Raw genomic sequence first — 26,176 nt, forward strand, 5'->3', positions numbered from 1 at the left:
AGAATTTGCAAACTAAGCATGGTGTCCTTTTCCAAATCAAAAGGAAGAAAGATCTTGAGCCCCTTTTAGGCCATCTTATAGTAGACTGATTTCCTTTGTTTCAGACTTCCTTACAACTATTTCAATGTATCAATTCATATTTCCTACGACACCTCAACCGCCTTTTGCAATTGAGAAACATGTATTCCGAGTCTGTATCCCTCTGTGAGGGATGGTTAGGATTATCTAAAGGGGGAATGAAAATATCTATTGTCCTATACATTGGACACTTTATATATAAATAGTCCTGCATTTGAAAGCTTATAAATAATGTGTGTGTGTGTGTGTGTGTGTGTGTGTGTGTGTGTCTTTGTATTTTACAGAATCCTGAAGGAGGCCTGTACGTGGCTGTGACTCGGTTGGCGGGCATCACTGGAATTGTCATCACACTGTGCCTCATATTAATTATCACCTCCTCCACCAAAACCATCCGGAGGTCTTATTTTGAAGTGTTTTGGTACACGCATCATCTCTTTGTGATCTTCTTCATTGGTCTCGCCATCCATGGAGCTGAGTGAGTGTTTAAACTCCAAGGCCAAGTACTTTATGTCACCTTTCGTTTCCAGGTGTGATGCCTTGTCTGTGTGTGGTCAGCCTATCTTCTGAGGGAATGTGAGGGGACAGCAGAGGTCAGTGTGATAGAAACCACTCAGCAGCACTTTAAATTCTTGCATCCAATTCATAGCTAGTCATACTGCTGCTATTTATAGCAAGCTTGAAAATACACCAAAGTCTGAGTATCTTTGCAAGCAGAAATACATGTGGGAAGTGCTGGTAGGGTCTCAGATGTCTGCAATGATTTTTCCTGCGGCTCAGTCACTAGTATATTAGACAAACTCCCAAACTATTAGGTTGGTGCAAAAGTAATTGCAGCTTAAAAGGTTAAAAATAATTGAAAAAACTGCAATTACTTTTGCACCAACCTAATAGAAGGGTTAATGACTAATCAGTTGAAAGGGTTTCCTATAATTCAACAAGTTTTAATTCAAGCCAATCGTTTATTGATTGCCAACTGTGCATGAGAACTGCTCTGTCACTGTGGGGAATACTAAAAGGAAAAATACATAGTTATTGCCTTCAAGCTTTCTAATATAATAAAGGTAAGAGCTAACTTCTAGTGAGCACTGGTTATAGACACAAAATATTTCTTTTAATCCCCAAGATGTAGAGGTGCTCTTACTATCCCCATTTCCTGGGGAAATCATAGACAGGGACTCAGACTAAAAAAAGGTAAAATATGTAGCCTAAGCCACCCAGTTTGTAAGTGGCATAGCTGGGATTGGAGCCCACGTCGTCTAAGGCAGGCTGCGACAAATGCTCTGAGACACACAGTGCCTGGATGTGTGGTTGGGAGAGTTTGCCTTACTGGGAATTCTGTTTAATACCAGGTTTCCTTTTTCTACTGTTTCACACTGGCTGGTTCTTCTACCTGCACACAAAAGCAGGCTTGGGGAAGTTCACTGGTGGGAATGGGACTCCAGATACATAAGGGTGGGGAAGTAGATGCTTCAGGCTCAGTGTCTCTGCTCAGAGCCAAGTTGGCCTAGAAGTGGCCATGTGAGTGTGAAAAGGGGAAGGGTGGGGAGAAGCAGCATTGGGCAACCATTTGTGTACACTCTTGATCGACTTGCTGACTCTGACCCCTGATCAACTCTTTCTATGCAATGAAAAATCTATGTAGACAAAGAATCTCTTGACTCTCCTAAAGCAATTGAGTATCTTTAAATGGGACTTGATCATAATCCAGCTGTTTCAGAGAACCCTAGAGGGAAAAAAAATGTCTTCCCCTCTCTTGTTTAGTAATTTCACTTTATATTGGCATAGTTTCATAGATAAGCATTTTTCTTTTCTTTTTTTCTTTTCTTTTTTTTTTTTTCTTTTTCTTTTTCTTTTTTTTTTTTTTGGAGCAGGCAGATGAGATATAGTTACCCCATTTTCCATTTAAGGGGAATCTGCTACTTACACTGGTTACTGATTGCTCAGTGTCATGGCTAGGTAACAGCTGAACTGGGATTAAAATCCAGGTTTTCTGATTTCTGGTCTTGGCATTGAGGAGAGAAGGAAAAAATCAGTTTTGTTTTGTTTTGCTTTTTTACTTTCTCCTCATGTGAATTTGGGCATTAAGAACTTTAATAGTTATCATTTGTTGGACCCTTACTGTATGTCTGGCATTTGTTGTGCATCATGCCAATTGATTATGAAAATAAACCTTTGATAAGGTCCTAGTATACCTATTTTACAGCAGAAGAAACTGAGGCACAAAAGAAGTTCAATAACTTGCCCAAGACCACCAAATCAGTAAGGGGTGAACCTGGGATTTGAAACCAAGGCTGTCTAGCTTGGGTCCAGAACTGTTTTCACCAAGTCATTCTGCTACGAGTTACCTGCTCTCTCTAAGCCTCATTGTCCTCATATATGACATGGGAGAACTAACACTTACCTTTCAAGCTTGTTATGAGAATTCATTGAGATAATTTGTATACAGTGCCTTTCCCCAGGCCTGAAACATGATAGATGCTCAATACACAGTAATTCTCTTCCCCAAGACCTTGGGATAGAAAAAGATGGTGAATGACCTTGAATTAAAACATTTTCAGAATATACCAAGTGGCACAATAAATTGTAGGTCCCCCCAAACAAACTTTTACAAAGGGCCTTCTGTGTCTCTTCTTATATATTCTGAAGACGCTGCCATTTAGGTTCCTTGAGGTCAGAGACTTGACATACTCAACTTTGTACCTCCCTCCCTTTCTTCCTCCCTCCATCCCACTAAACCCACATTGCACTAAGCTTTAGTGGTTGCTCAGTTAATATTTATTGAAGTGAAGGGGCTCTGAGCACTTGAGGGGACACATCATCAGTGCTCGTGTCTGTGAGACTGTCATAATATCCATCACGTTAAGTCTTCTTAAATTTATTTCAACCTTTTGGTTTAATTGACACAATTTTGAAACAACAAATAAAGCACTTGTACTAAGCCTCAGGTCTACTGTGTATGACTATGTGGGTGCCTGGCCAAGGGGAAGAAAATCAGTTCATGTTGTGCTGGCCAAGCTCTTTGCCTGTGGAACTGTCTTCACAGAGGGGGCATCTTGTTCTAATTTGCGCAAAGGCACTGCATGGACTAGCGGTTGCTTGGTTAGATGTGCACTTTTTCTGTTTTTGTTTGCTTATAAATGAAAATAATTCTCGAAACAGAAGCACAGACTCCCTTCAAGCCAACAGGTATTGATGATCTAAAACTTACCCTCTATAAGGTTACATATAAACATTCTTTGTGCCCCTGTACATAATTTTTCTACTGCTGAAGATCACATATTTTCTTCCCCTTTCTCTAATCTATTCAGAGAGAGCAATAAGATATAACTTTTAAGTGAAAAGTACAGGGCCCATATTAGAATACTTAAAATATGCCTGCAATCTCAAAAAATTTGCTTAATTTCTTGCTACAAGATAATCTGGACTTACGTTTCCTCCCCAGGCAAATAGTACGTGGGCAGACTCAAAAGAGTTTGGATGTGCACAATCCAGAAATATGTTATAAAAACATCTCAGATTGGGGGAAAATAGAGGGATGCCCAATCCCGCAGTTCTCTGGGAACCCTCCTATGGTATGTACAATTCACTTGTTACCATTATAGTTTCATTACCAGAATCTTCAAACTGTGTCTATGCAGTACATACAAATGTCATAAAGTTGTTCATTACCAATATCATGGAACTACTAGAATGTTATAAATATCTGCTTTTTTTTTGTGCTATACTTGTCTAGAATTATTTCTTGAAAACTAAGTTTTGCATTGGTCTTTTATGAATGTCCTGATATAAAACTTGGAAAAGCATTGTTTTTGAAAACGCTGTTTGAATTCAAGAAGTTCCATCTCTTCTCTTCTGGATATGAGGGCTACAGAAATACCAGTTGATGATTTTCAGAGGGATTCTATCATGAGCTGAGTTGGATAGCTCAGATAACCACCTATAAGAAGCTAGGAGCATCTTGCTGGGAAGGAAATGGATGAGGTGACACATAGGGTTGCCTGTAGGCATCGGGAGGTCCTGTCTATGAGGCATAAAAGATGGACAGCCGGGTTCGTACCAATGCCCAATGGCACTACATGGTAAGGCAGGAGTGTGACAAGGGTGACCAAGGGAAAAACATTCCGAAATATTTACCTTCTTCTGGTGGGAGCTTCAAAGAGCTCCATTTTGTGTATTCTCAATATCTCTGCTCCATAGAGGGAGAAGTGAGCCCTGTGATGTTCATATCTTCCCCCACTTGGCAAGCAGGATATGTTATTGCTTATTGTGCTAGCCATTGGTATAAAACTAGGCAAAAATCAACATTTCTACAGGCCTTCTGAACAGAATTATTCTTTTTTCCTTAAGCACAATATAAGATAAAGGTAAATTTCCCATTCCATTTTCTCCTTTTTTTCTGCTCTCCTAATATAGGAGTACTCTTCCTCTAGATACCGCATGCTGTCTGAGGACTTAACATCTTTTAGCATCCTTACCCATTAATGAAAGCAACCAGACACATTGGTGAAGTGTCCCCACTACATGCAGGCATCAACAGAAAGGATAAAAAGGGAACTGTATTTCAAGTCCTCTTAAGGACAAGAAAGCACATTTCCTTGAAGACAGGTAGAGTCAAAGAGTACTACTACTTTAACAGGCATCTACCTCTAAGGAGCTTCTGGGTTTGAGGGGATATTAGAGACAATGTCCTCTAATATTGAATGGAACTCCAGCTCCATTCAATGGGGCCCCATGGTAGCACCCAGGAAATACATGGATGATGCCAGACTGTTTTAAAACTTGTGCCATGAAAACAGCGGCAAGTAGCAGAACATTACTGACTTTGGAGGCAGATATTCTTCAACTCTGGCTAGAGATGGGGACATTTAGGCGGTATTGCCTTCTAAAATTCTTTGCTACTTTCAGGTATTAAAACTAGGTGCTCTCAACTTCCAATCATAAGTCCCTAAAAAATAATTTAATAGAAAGATCATTTGTGAAACTATGAGTAGCACTTCGTGATTTTTTTTTCCCTTCCTGGAATCCATTCTGGAATGACATCTTTTAGACAATATTGCCTTCTAAAATTCTTTGCTACTTCAGGTATTAAACTAGGAACCTAACTGACTGAGTCCCAAGATGGATCTATTTGGCCTACATGTTTTTATATAGTCAACAATGCTACAAGGTAATTCCAGTGTTCTGAAATACCACAGATTCTGACAAGAGGAGAATATAGAGAAATTTGAAAATCTTTGGTTTTGTTCCTTTCGGTTTTTCAGCAAGTATATTGCATAGTTCCTAGAACTTACCAGGATATTGGAAAAACAGCTAAATTCTTACACAAAATTTCTCATCTTGCAAAAGAATAAACTTTGACTACATAACAATTGAAAGCAATTGCATTAAAATATATAGTGTTGCTAAAATGCTATCTTTTAGAGAAATGTTAATTCCGAAACCAACCTTGCTCTGCAGTAGGGTTATTGCAACTGCTGTTGCAACATTAAGAGGAAATCCCATCCTTGTGGACAGTTCCTCTTGGGAAAGTTTCTTACTGTAGATATAGTTCCCCAATGTGGCAAAGAGGTTGCTCATTTTTACTGGCTCAAAGTTTTATTTTAATTTGAGATATTTTTCATGCATTCTGTTGTAGAAGAAATTTACTAATCTAATATAAAATATTTAAACAAGCCTACAAAGATTAAATTGACTTTTAAATGTTTTGTCCCTATGCATCTTTTATTAGCTATCAACCTTATCACATCCTTCTTTTTTTTTTTTTTGTCTTCATTTTTTGCTCTGATTACAGACTTGGAAATGGATAGTGGGTCCCATGTTCCTTTATCTCTGTGAGAGGTTGGTACGGTTTTGGCGATCTCAACAGAAAGTGGTCATCACCAAGGTATTGGCTGGTTTAGGAATTACTAGTAGTATCTAACTATATCATGGACAAGTCTACCTAAGCTCTCTATATCATTCGTCAGTACTCTCTTTTCCTCAGTTTCTTTTGATTAAACTTATAGCAGAGATATGACCTACGGTTAATTTCAATGTACTTAGCTTGATAATTAAATGGTAGGGCCCTTTAACTGGGGAAGCTAGAAATGAACATTTTCTGTTGAAAAATGAACTCAAGTGTTTTGTGTAAATGAATGCGGTGTGTGGGGGGGAAGAGGAAGGATATAGAGTGATAATATGGTTAGTTAAGAGTGGAGAAGCAAGAGGTAAGTTCAAAAGGGTATACGTTGAGACTTAAAATATTCAGATGCCAAAAGAAGCAGAGAACTAAGGGCAAGTCTAAGGTTGAGACAGTTTCCCAGGTCCCCTTTACCTCCTTTTCTGTGCTTTGTATGTATTCATAGAATATCAGAGTTAAAGTATCCAAAGTCTCAAACAAGTTAGCAACTAAACTGCAACTAGAATTGAGTCTGCTACGTCCAAGTATATAGTGGCTTTCCACCGAACACTTCTATGCTGCTTCCCATCATTAAATCAATCAATCAATCAATCAATCTGGCTAAATACATAGAAATAGAAACTCCTTGTTATAGTTTCTGAAAATAAGACAAGACTATTTTTTATCAAATAAAATTTAATCCAATTCAATTCAGTTCAAAAAGTATTTACCAAAGGCCTACTATTTGTTATTCTTACAAAACACAAAAATTATTCCTGTCCTCCACCCTAGCTTTTCTTTCTTGGTATCTATGGAAGACCATTGTAAAGACAGTCCAGCTGGCATTGGAAATCTTGAAATATAAGAAGCCACAACAGTTCTCCTTTTGTGCTACTTTTATTGTACTGTAAGAAAAATCTCACAGATCAGCAAAAGGAGAGACCACAAAATTTCCCTTACTAGACCAGAACAGACTAACCAGATAAGTGTTTCCCTTACACATATATCTAAGGCAAACTTGTTTTCCTATGAAGAAAATACTCATTTTCTTCTCATATAAACAGGTATAAGAAACAAAGTGTGATCCCAAAGCATTCCAGGGATAATGCTGTCCCCCTAGTATATTTTATTAAATTCAATCCCAATTTTGGTTATGGTAGCAAAATTGCAAGTGGTAAAAATTAGTTTCAGCATACAACATTGCAACATGACAAACAGAATTTTCAAAATCATTTTGATAAACTTTTACTTTCTGTTTTCAAAATGAAGCTTTACAACTCCTTATTTCAGTGTTGAAGGGAAATTGGTTACAGCTTTAACACATAAGACATATTTAAGTCACAAGTTTTAGAATTGTTGGGCAATTTTTATTAAAAGGACTTCCCATTCTACTCCTTCTCACTGGTGAAAAGAAAAGCTCAACAAGATCAGTCAACATTAGGAAGCTGCTGGATTTTCTTTTTTTCCCTACTGATTTTTCTTTCTTTTTATATTCCTTGGTTTGTTTTTGGTTGTACATATGAAGTCCTTCTAGGTGTCTCAGGAATTGTCAAGGAAGCAGCATATGACTTTCTGTATTGAAATGAGAGCTTTTTATTATGTTCTATTTTTTTAAATTATTTACCAACTCACCAGTTGATGGACATTTGGACTGTTTCCATTATTTTTTTTGCTATTATAAAGAGAGATGCTATCAACATTCATGTACATGGATGGATAGCAGTGAGTGGGTAGGGCCTGGCTTTGGAAGAGACGGATGGTATATTCCCCAGATAGGGAGAAACGGAGAAGCAATGCATGGAATCAGACAGGTTGGAGGTATGACTCAGGACAAAGGCAGACCAGCACAGTCAGACTTGGTTTGGGAGTTCTTGCTATATAACTAGGCAGTGGGGTTTCCTTCTTCTTCTGTCCAGCTGCTAAGGCTCTCGATCATCCCCTGGGGAGACAGAAAGACTGAGCAGGAAACCATCTTTTCTACCTATTTTTAGCTCCTGCCTTAACTTCATAGAGAGAAAAAAAAAAGAAAAGATAGCAGTGGGTGTCTTAGGTTGGATTCCCTGGCAAAGACTCTGAGACAGAGAAGTTTTATTGGGGTATATTCTCAGGAGAGGAACCTATCAAAAAATTAAAGGCGAGATTGGAGAGGGAAAAACCTGACTCTCAGTGTGGTGGCAACAGCAGCCTCAGCTGATTCTGCAGGGATTGCTGGAGTTGGAATGGCCCCTCGAAGTTGTCCCAAATTGAGGAGAAGAGCCAAACCTTTGTATCCCTGCATCAGCTCATCATTGGCCATGGGCTACAGTCAAGGGCAATTCCCAATGAGAGCCACATCTGCTGGGGAACTGCTGTATTGGCCCTAAAGAAGGGACCTGGGTGGGGCATCTTAGCTCAGCCTTTTATCCATATGAACAGTGAAAAGGCAAGTATTTGGGAAAGTGTAGTTTCCAGAGACATGTTTTGTTTTGCAGGTGGTCACTCACCCTTTCAAAACCATCGAGCTACAGATGAAGAAGAAGGGATTCAAGATGGAGGTGGGACAGTACATTTTTGTCAAGTGCCCCAAGGTGTCCAAGCTGGAGTGGCACCCTTTCACATTGACCTCCGCCCCTGAGGAAGACTTCTTCAGCATCCATATCCGCATCGTGGGGGACTGGACAGAGGGGTTATTCAATGCCTGTGGCTGTGATAAGCAAGAGTTTCAAGATGCCTGGAAATTACCTAAGTGAGTACAAAGCACGTATTACAAAGGTATACAAGTTCAGGAAAAATGTCACTACATAGCTCCTCTTCTCCCCTCTCTCTCTGTCTCCTGAGTCTGACAAAATCCACAGGTTCTACAAATATATGTAGCTATCTCTGTGTTCTCCCATTTTATGTGTGTGGTGTGGCTGTGCATATATTTATATAAATCTTATGTGAAATAGAAAATATTTGAATCAAATATTGGTAATGAATATTCCCAAATTCCTTTCAATATGTAAGGTATACTAACTTTCCTAACATACAGAATTATAGTGTATCAAAGATATTGTTAAAATTTAATTGGCATGCCTTATTTTAGGGTAAATGCCATATATTATTCACTTTGCCTTCTTCTCACATGCCTAACGTGGTGTCAGGCACTTAGTGGATGCTGAAGAAAAGTTTGTTGAATAACTGAAAGGATAGTTACATGAAAAGTGGAGATATTCAATTTATAAGATGTTATGATATAGAAATTTCTCACTTTATTTCAATATGCAATGTAACAGAAATTTCAAGTGTGGAATGCCCTGGTAAGAAATACAGACGTGTGTGTGTGTGTGTGTGTGTGTGTGTGTGTGTGTGTGTGTGTGTGTGTTGTGGGTGAAAGGGGGTGGGGAGATGAATGAAATACCCTGAGAGTTACCAAATGTTTTCCGTTAGCTAAAAATTCCACTTTGTACTTCCAACCCCAATGTTGACACTAAGTTGGTTACTTGAAAACTGTTTCATAGAAGGAAGTGCCCCATACATAGCTTGCCCTTGTTTGAAGTGACATATTGCACACCCCCAGGAAAAATGTGTGCCCCATTCTACTCTGAAGAGCAAGATATCTCTATAACCATTTCCTTCCATGCTTCCCTCCAGGATAGCAGTTGATGGGCCCTTTGGCACAGCCAGTGAAGATGTATTCAGCTACGAGGTGGTGATGTTAGTGGGAGCAGGGATTGGGGTCACACCCTTCGCATCCATTCTCAAGTCAGTCTGGTACAAATACTGCAATAATGCCACCAATCTGAGGCTCAAAAAGGTAGGTTCCTTCATTTTTCAGAAGGCTTGGAGTAGCCATCGCACTCCACCAAGTGAGGCCCAAGAGAGCCTTCGGGTGAGGCTGGAAAAGACCAAGAGAAGTGAAGGCAGGTTTGGGGTGGTTCCAGAGAGGCAGGCTTCTCTTAAAAGGGCTATTTGATAAGTTAAATGTGCTTCCATATAAGCAGGCCCATTAGTAAAAGTAATATACTGAATTTGTATATTACTATATAGTATAGTATATTACTAGAAATTCAGAAGAAAGTAAGTTGGGGTAGAGAGAAAGTATTCACAACACCAATCCAACTTTTTTGTATATTCTCTTTCAGTATTTTCCTACATGTTGTCATTTTTTAGAAAGTTGTAAATATTGAGTACGTACAATTTCATGTCCTGCTTTTCTGAAAACAGTATTTTTCAGAGTTGTCACAGCCTTTATAATAATCATTTTAATGATTCCTTCATGTTCCATTGAGAGGATATAGAAGTAATTTTTCTAACACCCTAGGTTAGATATCGAGATCAATTCCACTTCCAGCCCTGCAATACTTTTGTTGCAGGAGGAGAGCAAACGACATGTCCCTTCATGTAACTTTTACTTTCTCATGGATAGCTCCTCAGAATAAATTCCCACGGGATTTTTTTTGTCCCATGTAAATTTGGTTTCATTGCCTGATAAAGGATATCTTTAATAAAACTTGAGACATTCTAATAACTAACCTCTGATAGGGGCACTGAGCTTACTTTGACTGAATGTGGAACAGTGGCAGGCAGGGAAGTAGCCCTGTGACAGCCCCTGCTAATCTACATTCCGGTGGCCTTTGTGAGAAGAGGTACAAAGGAAGCCAGGGATTCTGGGAAGGCAAGAGCAGACACAGAAAGAAAGTGGTGGGCTAACGTTTTTTCTTAAGCTATGTATTTCTGAGGCCAAGCTATGTATTATATTTACTGCCCTGCCATTGTGAAGGCCAGAGCAGGCTCATGTGAACTAGCTTGTCAAATGTCCAGTGCTTTCTGAAAACCTCTTTCTAGACCTGCTGAGTAGCAGGAAAAAGTTGGGGGTAGGGGAAGAAATGCCTATGTCAGTGCTGATAGATCCTATTTAAATATAGTCTGCTTCATGAGCTATCCCTCTTTCAGATCTACTTCTACTGGCTGTGCCGAGACACACATGCCTTTGAGTGGTTTGCAGACTTGCTGCAGCTGCTGGAGACCCAGATGCAGGAGAGGAACAATGCCGGCTTCCTCAGCTATAATATCTACCTCACTGGCTGGGATGAGTCTCAGGTGAGGACAAGATCCCAAATCTCAGGGCCTTCCCGTAGTGCCTCGGGTTTACTGATTGCCCCTTGGTTATTGGAGTGTCTTGTGCACTGTTTTTACCAAGAACAGTTGATAGATACAGGTGATTTGCTTTCTCAATATTCCCACATGTTGAGGATAATAGGTTTAACATATCCTTAATATCCTGTTGAGCCTAGATTTAAAGTTGGTATCTGTGGAACAGATCAAAGCTAAGGAGCCTATAATGAATAAAAGCCATAACTTTGACATTCCCATGAGGGGTCTCGAAGCAGGTGGACAACATGATCCACTGGGTAATGAGAAGAGAGTATTAGCTTTCTCCCTTTCTCTCTCTATATATATACACATGTATGCATACATATATTGTATATCCCTTTCACTTTATGTTTATACATGTTTTATAATATATTAATTAGTATTAAACTGATCAGTTATTAAGCATATACTGTGTACCAGGTATTGTTCTTAGTGTTTATGTAATTGTCTAATTTAATCCTTGCAACAATCCTATGAAGAAACTGCTATTTTTATCCATATTTCACAAGTGAGGAAACCAACGCCCAGAACCAGTTAGGTCATTTGTCCAAGGGCATCCAACTAGTAAGTGGCAGAGTTAGAATGCTCTTAGCAACTCCCAGTAGTTCACTATTATCATTTATAAATAAATCAAAATACATCTAATGAAGGTGATATATATATGGTACATATGTATGTGTGTGTGTGTGTGCGTGCATATGTGTGTGCATGTATTAGTGTATCCCGTCCGGGGACATTTAGCAATGTAAACATCCCATAATTTACAAGACAACTCCCTGCAACAAAGAATTATCTAGCCATACATGTCAAAAGTGCCTCAATTGAGAAACTCTGCAACAAGTTAATGATTCCTAGGGGTAGCATCTTTATAAAGAAGCAAACATTGATGACTTGCCTGAAAGCAGCATAAGCTGTCACCCTGAGAGAGGAGCTAAGGCAAGAGTCTCTGCTTCCTCCTGGCCAGTGTTTCAGTGGGCCAGATTCACACACTGGCTACTTAACCCTGGGCCTCTTTCCCATGTACCTTATCTTTGTGAGAATTAACTTCTTGTTTGGGTTTTGGCATATTGTTTATCAGGTTCTCCGAGTCTTAAAAGAGTCTTGTTGTAACTGTAGACCCAGGGACACATGACCATGAAAATTGTTACTCCAGAAAAGTAGTTTGAAGATGCCACTTCCGCAATTTAAAGATGACAACAAAAATTTTTGATAAAAATGAAACAGAAAAAAAATCTATATCAATCGCTTTGCAGTTTTGTTATTTAAAAAGCCAGATATATTTTTTAAATGGCAAATTTATTTGCATTGAAAAATAATTATTTTGCTTTGCAAAACTGATCTCTACAGGATTATTAAACCAGAGTAACCATCCTTCTTAACCTCATCCATCCCTTGTCCAGTAGATTTAAAATCTGATTTAATTTTTAAATTTAACTAACCACATTATGAAAAATATCTGTTGTTCAAACTAAGGCCCCCTAGAATGGTAGCAGAAAACAGTATGTGACTATGTACACACACACACACACACACACACACACACACACACACACACACACTAGCTTTAGGCTTGGTTTGATGCCTCATTACATTATCAAAATGTGAGCGCATTTTAGTCTATGATTGTTTTAATTCTTAGTGATTCTTCCAAAGGAGTGGGGGTGGGAATATATTAGGATGAAGAGAGAAAGTCACAGAGCAGGATGAGCTAGATGTACAGCAGAGAGAAAAACAAGTATGACAGAACATTTAAATCCTACCCGCACTTCAAAGCCTGACTCAAATGTTGCCACCCTGAAACCTTTCCATATCTTCCCACCCCACCTACCTTCTTTGCTCTCATTGAAATGTTTGTGCCTCTTCCATGGCACTCATCATACCCTATTCTATAACTGTGATTATTCATGTTGATACTCCAAGGTCTGCCCTTCTGGATTGTAAATTGCATTAGGAGACCAGGTTTCTTTGTATTTTTTGTCTTCTACCCTTTGGCATGGTACCTTGACCCAAATATATATAGTTAGTTAGTTAGTTAGTTAGTTAGTTAGTTAGTTAGTTAGTTAGTTAGAAAGGGTAGTGAAAGCTTGGTTTGTGAGATAGGTAAATATATCTGTGTGTTTTTTACAACATGTCTCTTTTTTCTGGATTCATGTGCTTTCCTGCAGGCTAATCACTTTGCTGTGCACCATGATGAGGAGAAAGACGTGATCACAGGACTGAAACAAAAGACTTTGTATGGACGGCCCAACTGGGATAATGAGTTCAAGACAATTGCGAGTCAACACCCAAAGTAAGGAGTACCCTCCAAGGTGCTCTTGACACTGCTGGGCTGCCTAAAGCAGCAACTCCCAAACATGGCTGGGTTTGTTTATTCTGGAAACAAAAATACCTAGAGTCCTATATTTACACCAAACAGAAGGTTCTAGATGTCTCTGACTTTAGGAGAGTTGTTAGAAGCAAAGATTCCCAGGCCCCCACCTCAGACTTTCTGAATCCTGCTCCTCCCAAGTAGGACCATAACTCGGTTCTTTTCTTTCATCTCTTAAATTTTGCTAGTGTATCTACTTCTTTTAACTCAACGCGATGTATACTTATTATTAAGGAGACACTGCCCCTACTTTCAGTTTTAGTATTGGGGTCTAAAATCAAAAGGTGACAGCCATCCCAAGGTCATTTTTGCCCTTGCTAAAGCTGTAGCTATCATGAAACTTTGAGGGGATCCTCTATCTTGCTAGAATATATGATAAACTCAAGAAATATCCATAAATATACCCTGGAGACCATTGCTTCTTATACTTTAGTGAACATATGAATCACTTGGGGATCTTTTCAAAAATGCAGGTGCTGATTTTAATAGGTCTAGGGTGAGGCCCAAGAATTTGCATTCTTTAAAAAGCTGCTGCTGAGGCTACTGGTCTGGAACCACACCTTGAGAAGTAGGGCTTTGGACTCTAAGACGTGGAGGGATGAAGTCACACCATGCTGTGGGCAGAGTTGGTGTACCTAAAGCAGATTTGTTCCTGATTTCAGGATGCTGGAAAGGGCTGGGGGCAAGGGGGCCCAGAGCCCTGAAGGGAAGTAGCTCACAGACTCACAAATTCACCACCATTTTCTATGTGGTAGAAGTTTCCATAAACCCTACTGGAATGCCATTTTTCCAGGGATGTTAATTGCCGCTTGAAGTATCCAGCAGCCCTCCACAAACAGGCTGAGCTGTTCTCCCACAGAGTAATCCAAATTTTGCCACTTGTGGAAAAAAACAAAGGAGCGGAGGGGAGTCTGCCCTGGGGCCTATGGTCAATAGGAAATCCCCCATGTGCTTTGTATGTAATCTATTGCATCCCAAAGCCTAAAATTGTCTTTTTTTTCTTTCTTTCTCGCCCCAAAGTACCAGAATAGGAGTTTTCCTCTGCGGACCTGAAGCCTTGGCTGAAACCCTCAGTAAACAAAGCATCTCCAACTCCGAGTCTGGCCCCCGGGGAGTGCATTTCATTTTCAATAAGGAAAACTTCTAATCAGTCTCTTCCATGAGGAAATCAATGTGGGTTATTCTGCCAGACGCCCAAATAATGCTAGTTGATAATGTAGGTCCCCACCCCCGCCCCCGTCCTTTAAAAAAAAAAATGGAGGAAAAGAAACTATACTATGAAGATTTTCCTGAAAGGAATGTCAAAGATTGTTCGATAGTGATAATTTGCCTTTGTATGGGACTTCATGGTTTTCAGAGGACTTTTACAAACATTATTTCATTTTTCCTCACAGTCATACCAGAGAAAGGTAGGGCAAGGATTCCTGGGCTCAGTTTTTAGGACAAGACAAAAATGGGGACTCAAAATGGTGAAGTAACTACCCAAAGGTTATGAAGCTGAGAGGCACCTAGGCCATCTGACTCCAGGTTTGGTAGTCTTTCCACAATACCAGGCTGCCTGGAATATAGGTTTGTATAGTCCCCAAAAGAAGAAGCAAACCGAGGAGTAACTATTCATTTTCCATTTTGTGTCATCTTTGTTCTCATTATTGTCATATTGAAGGACATTTTCCAGATAGATAAGAGATAATATATGGTAAGAGTGATTTGACACAATAGTGACAGGATTGATATTTGAGCATACTCCAGTTTCCCAATACAGACAACTAACTGTGTCAGAGATTCTTCTAACAAAAGAATATTACAGTGGGATTAGTGTATTACCCAGCAATTAAAATCATGCTTGGCAAAGAGTGGATACTCAATGAACATTTGTTGAATGAATAAGTGAAAAGACATTTAGAACATACAATGCCAGGGTAGAATTAATTTAAAGCCTTAAACAGAATTGTCTAAGGAAGTAACTTCTGTTATTCTTATGGGCCAAAGGAACCTGATTCTGCTAAGGGTAAAACACAAGCTAATGAGAGTAACCAATAAGATATCCTGGAGTCCCTCCCATTATGTGAAGCATGGAGGAAAGGGTGATGGGGGCAGAGAACTGACCTCCTGCCATAACTAGCTGGCACCTCTAGTCCTGCAGTTTGAAGGAAATGCAAACTGATTTTACAACCTGAAAGGGTCTCCTCCAGCCAGCACTTGTGAATTTGAAATTAAGAATTGCAACAAATAGGTATCTGATATGCCCATTTACTTTAAATAGCATCCACCTCTTATTTTACTTAAACACACACACACACACACACACACACACACACACACACACACACACACTGGGTGACTAATGGTTTATTGCTTTATAATCATCATATGAGCAGAAGCAGCAGCAGTATCATCATGAAATTTACATTCCTAGAAACTAAAATCCTCAGCCTACTGTGTAAGTATTGAATTCACACCCAATAGAACATTCTAGATATCTATGAGTTCAAAAGAGAGTCTCTACATCACTGTTAGTATGACTAGAAACAGGTTTTTTGCTCTTATAACAGCTCTTATTTCTGGAAACTAAAACCAATTTTATTGGCCCCATTCTCTGGAGCCAATAGATATTTAGAATTACTCAACTTCAGTAATGAGGAAAAAAGAGAAGAAAGCAGGGGGAAGGGCAGAAGATTGGGTTAGGAAAGGGGCAAGAAGGGGGGAAAGAATAGAAGGAGAGTAAGAGAAAGCAAAAAAGGCAAAAGAGAACGGTAGGGAAATGGGGTCTCATATTGGTCAGTTTCTACCCCAGACTTCTTACAGTCTTGTATGTATTGAATGTAGTTGGAGGAGGCATACATATATTCATTTTATTTTGATTATACATGGTATTGAATCTGAAATTCTGGTCACAAATTTTTCTGCTGAGTGGGCATATTCAGGGGACTGGAATAAGCTAATAAACTCGATTATTCCTTTGGGCTCTCAGGATGGCCAGGACACTGACAAGTCAAGCTTGCTGCTGGAATCTCACCTCCCAAAATGTCCCAGGAAGGTTTCCACTTAGAAACACTTAAGTCCAGCCTGTTCACACTGCGCCCTAAGTATCAGTTCATTCATTCAACAAATTTTTATTGAGCTACTTCTTTGACTCTGGTTCTGTGTTCATAGTTTCAATTCTCGACACCAAAGTGTGAGCAAGATGGGGAACCACAGTTATAAAAAGCTGGGGAATCTTGGCCCTCACTAACCTCTGTGGCATAAATAAAACCAACCCCGTTTGTTGCTCTGAAAATGTTTTTGCGGGGATTTGTCCCTTTGACACCAACATGGTTACCAAAATAGAGAGATATGCCCCGTGTTATCTTGGTTCTGAGAGGAAAAATAAGTGTAAAAGTGCTTGTCATTATGAGAGCTTCCTTCTTCATGCTTCTCCCAAGCCGCTGCTTAGCTTTGCTAGCATTTAGTATTTAGCATTTACTAACAGATACTGAGAGGATGACTAAACATTGTTTTAATCTCAAGGCTATGAAGGCTTTCCTTAATCCTCCTGCCTTTGCAATATTGCATTTATAAAATTTGTGTACTTGTAGGTGTGGTATATAAATAGTTTTAAGGGTCCCTAGGAGACAGTTCTTAGGAAGAAATATTAAAACTGTATTCAACTATTAAAATTAATGAGCTCTGTCGGTGTCTGTGTTATTGATCGTTGTATTAAAGGGTGGATTCAGATGGCAAAGATTTTCTCTGCTCCAGTGGGTTTGAGACCCTCTATTTGTGTATATGACATATCAAACACTGCACAATCTATGGATTGGGAAAGGAAAACTGAATACTCAGCTCTGTGCCAATGTCCTGGTTACCCTCACAGCACTAGTGTAAGGAACATGGGAGTGTCACGTCAGGACAGAATTTCAAAGGCAAAGAAGCCCTAATATAAGATCTCTTTTCACTTCCACTCATCTTTTAGGATCTAACTTTGCAATTAGGTGTCAATAAATCAGATTGTGAATATACCTTTATGTGCTCATGGTTCTATGTTGGACATTGTTCTAAATGAGTCAACCAGTTATGGTCCACACTGTCTAGGAAATGGAGAGGCACGGGTTATATGTTTCTGTAAGAGTCAGCAAGGGCTGCCACAGAAGCAAGGGACATTTCCTGAGACAAATGTCAATAATAAAAATAGCTAACATTTAGTAAACACCTCCTACTATGCCAAACATTTTACATACACTTGAGGAAATCCCTCAGTATACTGCAAGATAGTCCTTTTATCCCAATTTTGTTGATAAAACTGAGGCTGAGAGAGGATAAAACTGAGGCATAAATTGTCCCACAACTACTGGGCAACTGTGTCAACATTAAATCCACATGCTTCTGGCAAAAAAGTCCATGTTCTTCATACTACACTAGCAGATTAGACAAGGTATAAGCAACCAACGATATTTTCAAAGCTAGGTACAGATTATGCTCTAATAGTTGGGGAACAGTTGTGGTATAAACCTGTGGTTTATGCCACCTAAGTACCATGATAGTTTACACACACTGATTAACCCAATTCATGATCATTTTTATTTTGATTTTTTCAGCTTTATTGAGGTATAAGTGACAAATAAATTGTAAGATATTTAAAACCTATAATACGATGATTCCCCAAATAATGTTTTTCCAAGGAACAATAACTTTCACCTATATAACCATAATGCAGTGAACCAGTCGAAGAAATTTAACACTGATACGAACTATCTTTTAATATATAGTCATGTATAGGTGACCTTGTATCCCAGTGCATTGCATTAGGAGGTAGGTATTGTCAGTTTGTCATGTTATTGGTGGTATTAAATTTAATCACCAGATTTCTCTGTTATAAATATAAAGGTGTCACTTTACTTTTGTAACTAGTAAGTAACATTTGGGGAATACTTTGTGACCGTATAAACATCATTTCCTCCAATAGCATTTTATCCAGTAATTTTAGCATACAAAATCATATCATCAGCAAACAAAGACAATTTTACTTCTTCCTTTTTGATTTGATGCATTTTATTTCTTTTTCTGCCCTGATTACTCTGGCTGGGACTCCCGTACTGTGTTCTATAGGAGAGGTGAAAATGAGCACCCTTGACTTCTTTCTGATTTTAGAGGAAAAGCTTTCAAACTTTCACTATCGAGAATGATGTTAGCTGCAGGCTTGTCATATATGGACTTTATTAAATTGAGTTATATTTTTTCCATACCCATTTTGTTGAGCATTTTTATCGGGAGAGGATGTTATATTTTGTCAAATGCTTTTTCTGTATCCACTGAGACAATCATATGATTTTTATCTTTATTTCTATTAATGTGGTGTATCATATTTGTGGCTTTGTGTATGTGGAACCATTCTTGCATCCCAGGGATACATTATACTTGATCATAGTGTAGAATCTTTTTAATGTGCTGTTGAATTTGGTTCGCTAGTATTTTGTTGCAAATTTCTTATCTATATTTATCAGAAATATTAGCCTGTATTTTCTTTTTTGCAGTGTTCTTATCTGGCTTTAGTACCAGGAAAATGCTAGCCCTGTAAAATGAGTTTGGGAGTGTTCCTTCTCTTCAATTTTTGGAAGAGTTTGAGGACTGGTGTTCATTATTTAAATGTTTGGTTGAATTCACCAGTGAAACCATCTGGTCCCAGGGTTTTCTGTGCTAGGAGGTTTTTGATTACTGATTCAATCTCCTTACTCTTTTTTGGTCTCTTCAGATTCTCTATTTCTTCATGATTCAGTCTTGGGAGATTGTATGTTTCTAGAAATGTATCCATTTTTTCTAGGTTATCCAATTTGTTGGAGTATAATGGTTTATAGTATTCTCTCATGATCCTTTGTGTTTCTGTGGTATCAGTTGTAATGTCTCCTCTTTCATTTATGATTATATTCATTTGAATCCTGTCTCTTTTTTCTGAGTTCTAGCAAAAGGTTTGTCAATTTCGGGGCCAGCCAGGTGGCCCAAACGGTTAGAGCTGCATGCTCCTAACTCCAAAGGCTGCCGGTTCGATTCCCACATGGGCCAGTGGGCTCTCAATCACAAGGTTGCTGGTTCAACTCTTGCAAGGGATGGTGGGCTGTGCACCCTGCGACTCACAATGGCAACTGGACCTGGAGCTGGGCTGCACCCTCCACAACTAAGATTGAAAGGACAACAACTTGACTTGGAAAAAAAAAAGTCCTGGAAGTACACACTGTTCCCCAATAAAGTCCTGTTCCCCTTCCCCAATAAAATCTTTAAAAAAATAATAATGAAATAAAAAGGTTTGGCAATTTCATTTATCTCCACAAAACAAACAAGCAACCAAAAAATAAATAAATAAACAGCTCTTAGTATCGCTAATCTCTTGTATTGTTTGTATGGTCTCTATTTTATTTGTTTCTGTTCTGATCTGTGTTATTTCCTTCCTTCTGATAACTTTGGGCTTAGTTTGTTCTTCATTTTCTAGTTTCTTGAGGTGTAAAATGAGGTTATTTGAGCTGTTCCTTAATGTAGGCATTTATCACAATAAACTTCCCAGTTAGAACTGCTTATACAGCGTCCAATAGGTTTTAACATGTGCTTCCATTTTCATTTATTTTAAGACTTTTTTTTTATTTATTCTTTGACCCATTGGTTGTTCTGGATCATATTGTTTAATTTTCACATACTTGTGAATTTTCCTCTTTCCTCCTGTTATTGATTTCTTGTTTCATACCACTTGGTCAGAAAATATATTGATGATTTCAGTCTTCTTAAATTTGCTCAGTTATTTTGTCACCTATCATTTTTTTAATTGAAGTTTATTGGGGTGACAATTGTCAGTGAAATTACATAGGTTTCAGGTGTACAATTCTGTAATACATCATCTATATATCACATTGTGTGTTCACCACCCAGAGTCAGTTCTCCTTCCATCACCATATATTTGATCCCTTTTACCCTCATCTACCACACCCCACTCCCCTTACCCTCTGGTAACCACTAAACTACTGTCTGTGTCTATGAGTTTTTGTTTCTCATTTGTTTGTCTTGTTCTTTTGTTGTTTTTGGTTTATATACCACATATCAGTGAAATCATATGGTTCTCTGCTTTTTCTGTCTGACTTATTTTGCTTAGCATTATATTCTCAAGATCCATCCATGTGGTCACAAATGTTCCTATATCATCTTTTCTTACCACCGAATAGTATTCCATTGTGTATATATACCACAACTTCTTTATCCATTCATCTATCGAAGGACATTTTGGGTGTTTCCATGTCTTGGCCACCGTAAACAAAGCTGCAATGAACATTGGAGCACACGTGTCTTTATGGATAAATGTTTTCAGATTTTTTGGGTAGATACCTAGGAGAGGGATTGCTGGGTCATATGGTAATTCTATTCGTAATTTTTGAGGAACCTCCACACTGCCTTCCATAACGGCTGCACCAGTCTGCATTCCCACCAACAGTGTATGAGGGTTACTTTTTCTCCACAGCCTCTCCGACACTTGTTACTATTTGTCTTGTTGATGATAGCCATTCTGACTGGGGTGAGGTGATATCTCATTGTGGTTTTGATTTGCATTTCTCTGATGATTAGTGATGTTGAGCATTTTTTCATATGTCTATTTGCCATTTGTATGTCCTCTTTGGAGAAATGTCTTTTCAGGTCCTCTGCCCATTTTTCAATTGGATTTTTTGTGTTTTGTTGTTGTCGAGTTATATGAGTTGCTTATATATTTTGGATATTAGCCCCTTATTGGAGGCGTTGTTTGCAAAAATCTTCTCCCATTCTGTTGGTTGACTCTTTCATCGATGGCTTCTTTTGCTATGCAGAAGCTTTTCAGTTTGATATAGTCCCATTCATTTATTTTAGTTTTTACTTTCCTTGCCTTTGGAGTCACATTCATAAAATGCTCTTTGAACCCAAGATCCTTAAATTTAGTACCTAGGTTTTCTTCTATGCAGTTTATTGTTCCAAGTCTTATGTTTAGCTCTTTGATCCATTTTGAGTTAATTTTGGTACATGGTGACAGACAGCAGCCCAGTTTCAGTCTTTTGCATGTGGCTTTCCAATTCTCCCAGCACCATTTATTGAAGAGGCTGTCTTTTTCCATTGTATGTTTTTCGCTTCTTTGTCAAAAATTATCTGTCCAAGTTGTCTCCTTAGGGAGACCACCTCAGGAAAGATGTAGATGCCTGATATAGGCACTGTTCTCCTGAAGCTGAAGCTGGACAATAATGAATGTCAACTACAATTTTATATATGTATATATATACATATATCTGTATTTACAAGAAGCAGAGTACAGCATTAGGAAATGTAATGGCTGTGTGCGATGTCAGAGGGATAGTGGATGGGGAATTTGTCACTGTGGGAGGGATATAAATGATTAATGTCTATTACATTGTTTTGTGCACCTGAAACTAATAAAAAAAGTTATCTGTCCATATTTATGTGGTTTTATTTCTGGGTTCTCAATTCTATTTCATTGGTCTGTATGTCTCTTTTTCCGCTAATACCATACTGTTTTGATTATTGTAGTCCTGTAGTACAAGCTGAAGTCAGGGAGTGTGATACCTCCAGCACTGTTCTTTTTTCTTAGGATTGCTTTGGGTATTTGGGGTCGTTTGTGGTTCCAAACAAATCTGATGATTTTTTGTTTTATCTCTTTAAAAAACGCCATTGGGATTTTGATGGGGTTTGCATTAAATCTGTATATTGCTTTGGGTAATATGACCATTTTAACTATGTTGATTCTTCCAATCCATGAACACGGAATGTCTTTCCATTTCTTTGTGTCTTCTTCAATTTCTTTCAAAAATGTCTGGTAGTTTTCAGTATATAGGTCTTTTATATCCTTGGTTAAGTTTATTCCTAGGTATTTATTCTTTTTGTTGCAATTGCAAAAGGAATTTTTTTTTTTAGATTTCAATGTTAGTATATAGGAATGCAATAGACTTTTGTATGTTGATTTTGTAGTCAGAAACTTTACTGTATTCGTTTATTGTTTCTAATAGCTTTTTGTGGATTCTTTAGGGTTTTCTACATATAGCATCATGTTATCTGAAAAGAGTGACAATTTAACTTCTTCATTCCCAATTTTGATGCCTTTTATTTCTTCCTCTTGCCTGATTGCTCTGCAAGGACTTCCAATACTATGTCGAAAAGCAGAGGTGATAAGGAACAGCACTGTTGTGTTCATGAAAGTAGAGCAAAGGGCTTCAGTTATTCACTGTTTATTATGACATTAGCTGAAGGTTTGTCATATATGGCCTTTATTATGTTAAGGTATTTTCCTTCTATACCTATTTTGTTAAGTGTTTTAATCATAAATGGATGTTGTATCTTGTCAAATGCTTCTTCTGCATCAATTTTTATAATCATATAATTTTTTTCCTTTATTTTGTTTATGTGATGTATCACATTGATGGATTTGCATATGTTGAACCATTCTTGTGCCCCTGGGTTGGACCCACTTGGTCGTGATATATAATCTTTTTAATGCATTGTTGCATTCAATTTGCTAGAATGTTGTTTAGGATTTTTGCATCTGTATACATCAGGGATATTGGTCTGTAGTTTTCTTTTTTTGTGTTGTCCTTACCAGGTTTTGGTATCAGGGTAATGTTGGCCTCATAAAATGAGTTAGGGAGTATTGTCTCTTCAATTTTTTGGAAGACTTTGAGCAGGATTGGTATTAGATCCTCTTTGAAGTTTTGGTAGAATTCACTAGTGAAGCCATCTTGTCCCGGACTTTTGCTTTTGGAAAGGTTTTGGATGACTGATTCAATTTCCTTACTGGTGATCAGTCTGTTTAATTTTTCTATTCTTCGTGATTCACCCTAGGAAGGCTGTATATTTCTAAGAACTTGCCCATTTCTTCTAGGTTATTGAATTTGGTGGCATATAGTCCTTCATAGTATTCTTGGATGATCCTTTGTATTTCTGTGGCATCTGTGATAACTTCCCCTCTTTTATTTGTGATTTTGTTTATTTGTGTCTTTTTTTTTTTATGTTACTGAGTCTAGCCAAGGGTTTGTCAATTTTATTAATCTTTCAAAGAACCAGCTTTGTCACATTAATTTTTTCTATTAATTTTGTTCTCTCTTTCATTTAGTTTTGCTCTGATTTTAATTTCCTTCGTTCTGCTGACTTTGAGTTTCACTTGTTCTTCTTTTTCTAGTTCTTTAAAGTGTAACGTGAGGTTATTTATCTGGGAGTTTTCTTGTTTCTTGAGATAGGCCTGTAATTATATAAATTTCCCTCTTAAAACTGCTTTTGCTGCATCCCCAAAATTTTGGTAGGATGTATTTTCATTGTCATTTGTTTCTATGTATCTTTTGATCTCTCCTCTTATTTCTTCTTTGACCCGGTCGTTCTTTAAATGTATGTTGTATAATCTCCACATATTTGTGGGTTTTCCTGCTTTCTTTTTGCAATTGATATCCAATTTCAAGCCTTGTGATCAGAGAATATGCTTGGTATGATTTCAGTCTTCTTAAATTTGCTGAGGCTAGTTTTATGTCCCAATATATGGTCTATCCTTGAGAATGTTCCATGTACACTAGAAAAAAAATGTACAGTCTGATGTTTTAGGATGAAGTACTCTATATATGTCAATTATGCCCATTTCATCTAATGTGTCATTTAGGGCTATTTCGTTATTTATTTTCTGTTTGGATGATCTATCCATAGCTGTCAATGGTGTATTTAGGTCCCCTACTGTAATTGTGTTTTGGTCAATTTCTCCCTTTAGTTCTGTTAGTAGTTGCTTGGTATATTTCGATGCTCCCTGATTGTGGGCATAAATATTGATGACTGTTATATACTCTTGTCGTATAGTCCCTTTTATCATTATGAAATGTCCATCTTTGCCTCTTGTTACCTTTTTTATCCTTAAGTCTGTTTAATCTGATATCTGTATGACTACATCTGCTTTTCTCTGAATACCATTTGTTGGAGTGTCATTTTCCACCCTTTCACTTTGAATCTATATTTGTCCTTGTAGTTGAGATGTGTCTCTTGGAGGCAAAATATGGTTTGGTTTAGTTTTTTTGATCCAATGTGCTACTCTGTGCCTTTTTATTGGCAAGTTCAGTCCATTTACATTTAGGGTGATTATTGATAGGTGAGAATTTCCTATCATTCTCTCTCTGGTTTTCTGGTAAGACTGTGTCTCCATCGTTTCTTTGCCGTTTTGTTGCTGTCTATTATTTCAGTTTGGTGGTATTCTGTGATTTTCACCTCTGTTTCTTCTTTTATTATGATATGTATTTCAGTTCTGGATTTTTTTTGAGTTGTTACCCTTAAGTTTATGTAAAAGAGAGTTTGATATTTAGAGTATTCCATTTTCTTCAGCATGCTTACTTTCTCCATTACCTTATTTCAGTTCAGACCTTTACTCTCCCCCCTTTTATGTTTTTGTTGTCACAAATTATCCCTATTTATGCTGTGAGTTGATTCCTGCACTGCAGTAGCAAGTTGCCTTTTTTGTTTTTTTCTTTAAGTGTTTTTATTTTCTTCTTTACCCTGTATATTATGTTTAAGTGTATAGCGTCTTATTTGGTGTAGGGGTTGCCATTCCCTGCTTCTGTCTGTCTGTTTGTAATACTACTCATGGTTTTGTATTCTTTTGCTTTTTTGTGTCAGGCTGAATAGCCTCCTTCAGTATTTCTTGTAGTGCAGGTCATCGTTTAGAAAATTCCCTCAGCTTCTGTATGTCTGGAAAGGTCTTTATTTCTCCTTCATATCTAAAGGATATCTTTGCTGGATATATTATTCTTGGCTCATGATTTCTCTCTTTCAATTGTTTGAATATTTGAGTCCACTCTCTCCTGGCTTGTACAGTTTCTGCTGAAAAATCTGATGATAACCTAATGGGATTTCCTTTGTACGTTACTGTCTTCTTTTCCTGGCTGCCTTGAGGATTCTTTCTTTGTCGTTGATTTTAGACAGCTACAATACAATGTGCCATGGAGAAGGCCTTTTGGGGTTCAGGTAATTAGGTGTTCTATTTGCTTCTTGGATTTGAGGATCCAGTTCTTTCCACAAGCTTGGGATGTTCTCGTTGATGATTTGTTTGAATATACTCTCTGTTCCCTTCTCCCTTTCTTCTCCTTCTGGTATGCCCAGTACTTTTATATTGCTCTTTCTGATGGAGTCAGAATGTTCTTGTAGATTTCTTTCATTTCTTTTAAGTCTCAAATCTCTCTCTTCTTCCATCTGTGTCATTTCCAGATTTCTATCTCCGATGTCACTTGTTCTTCCCTCCATCTGATCAGCTCTATTACCTAAGCTGGCTATTTCATTCTTCATTTCTCTTATTGAGTTCTTAATCTCCAGAAATTCTATTTGGTTCTTTTTAAAATTTTAATCTCTTTGGTAAAATGTTCATTTTGTTCTTTGATTGTGTTTCTGAGTTCATTAAACTGCCTGTCTGTGTTTTCTTGCATCTAGTTGAACTGCAATCTTGAATTTTCTGTCATTTAAGTCACACATTCCCATGTCTTTAAGTTCATTTTGGGGAGATTTTTCATTTTCTTTCTTGTTACCTTGATTACCTTATAAGTTACTAGTTGCCTTTCTTTTGCTGCTTTTAGGATTCTCTCTTTGTCTTTAACCTTTGCCATTTAAATTTTAATGTGTCTAGGTGTGGCCCTGTTTGGGTTCATCCTGTTTGGGACTCTATGCACTTCCTGGACTTGTATGTCTATTTCCTTCACCAGGTTAGGAAAATTTCCAGTCATTATTTCTTC

General features: G+C 38.0%; 1 protein-coding gene across 1 annotated transcript in view; it reads left to right on the forward strand.

Annotated features, from left to right (window-relative positions):
• CYBB (cytochrome b-245 beta chain) overlaps positions 1 to 17,108 on the forward strand; it is a 33,084-nt gene extending 15,976 nt beyond the window's left edge. Inside the window, exons 6-13 of the mRNA XM_019747890.3 lie at positions 363 to 553; positions 3,521 to 3,650; positions 5,870 to 5,962; positions 8,428 to 8,681; positions 9,569 to 9,731; positions 10,871 to 11,017; positions 13,237 to 13,361; positions 14,460 to 17,108. Of these exons, the coding sequence (XP_019603449.2) occupies positions 363 to 553; positions 3,521 to 3,650; positions 5,870 to 5,962; positions 8,428 to 8,681; positions 9,569 to 9,731; positions 10,871 to 11,017; positions 13,237 to 13,361; positions 14,460 to 14,586 (1,230 nt within the window). The 3' untranslated portion in view covers positions 14,587 to 17,108. The remainder of the gene's footprint in view (positions 1 to 362; positions 554 to 3,520; positions 3,651 to 5,869; positions 5,963 to 8,427; positions 8,682 to 9,568; positions 9,732 to 10,870; positions 11,018 to 13,236; positions 13,362 to 14,459) is intronic.
• Positions 17,109 to 26,176: the final 9,068 nt, after the last annotated feature.

The sequence above is a fragment of the Rhinolophus sinicus genome, chromosome 18, assembly GCF_057876585.1.
Source record: "Rhinolophus sinicus isolate RSI-liver-muscle chromosome 18, RSI-T2T, whole genome shotgun sequence".
NCBI lineage: Eukaryota > Metazoa > Chordata > Mammalia > Chiroptera > Rhinolophidae > Rhinolophus > Rhinolophus sinicus.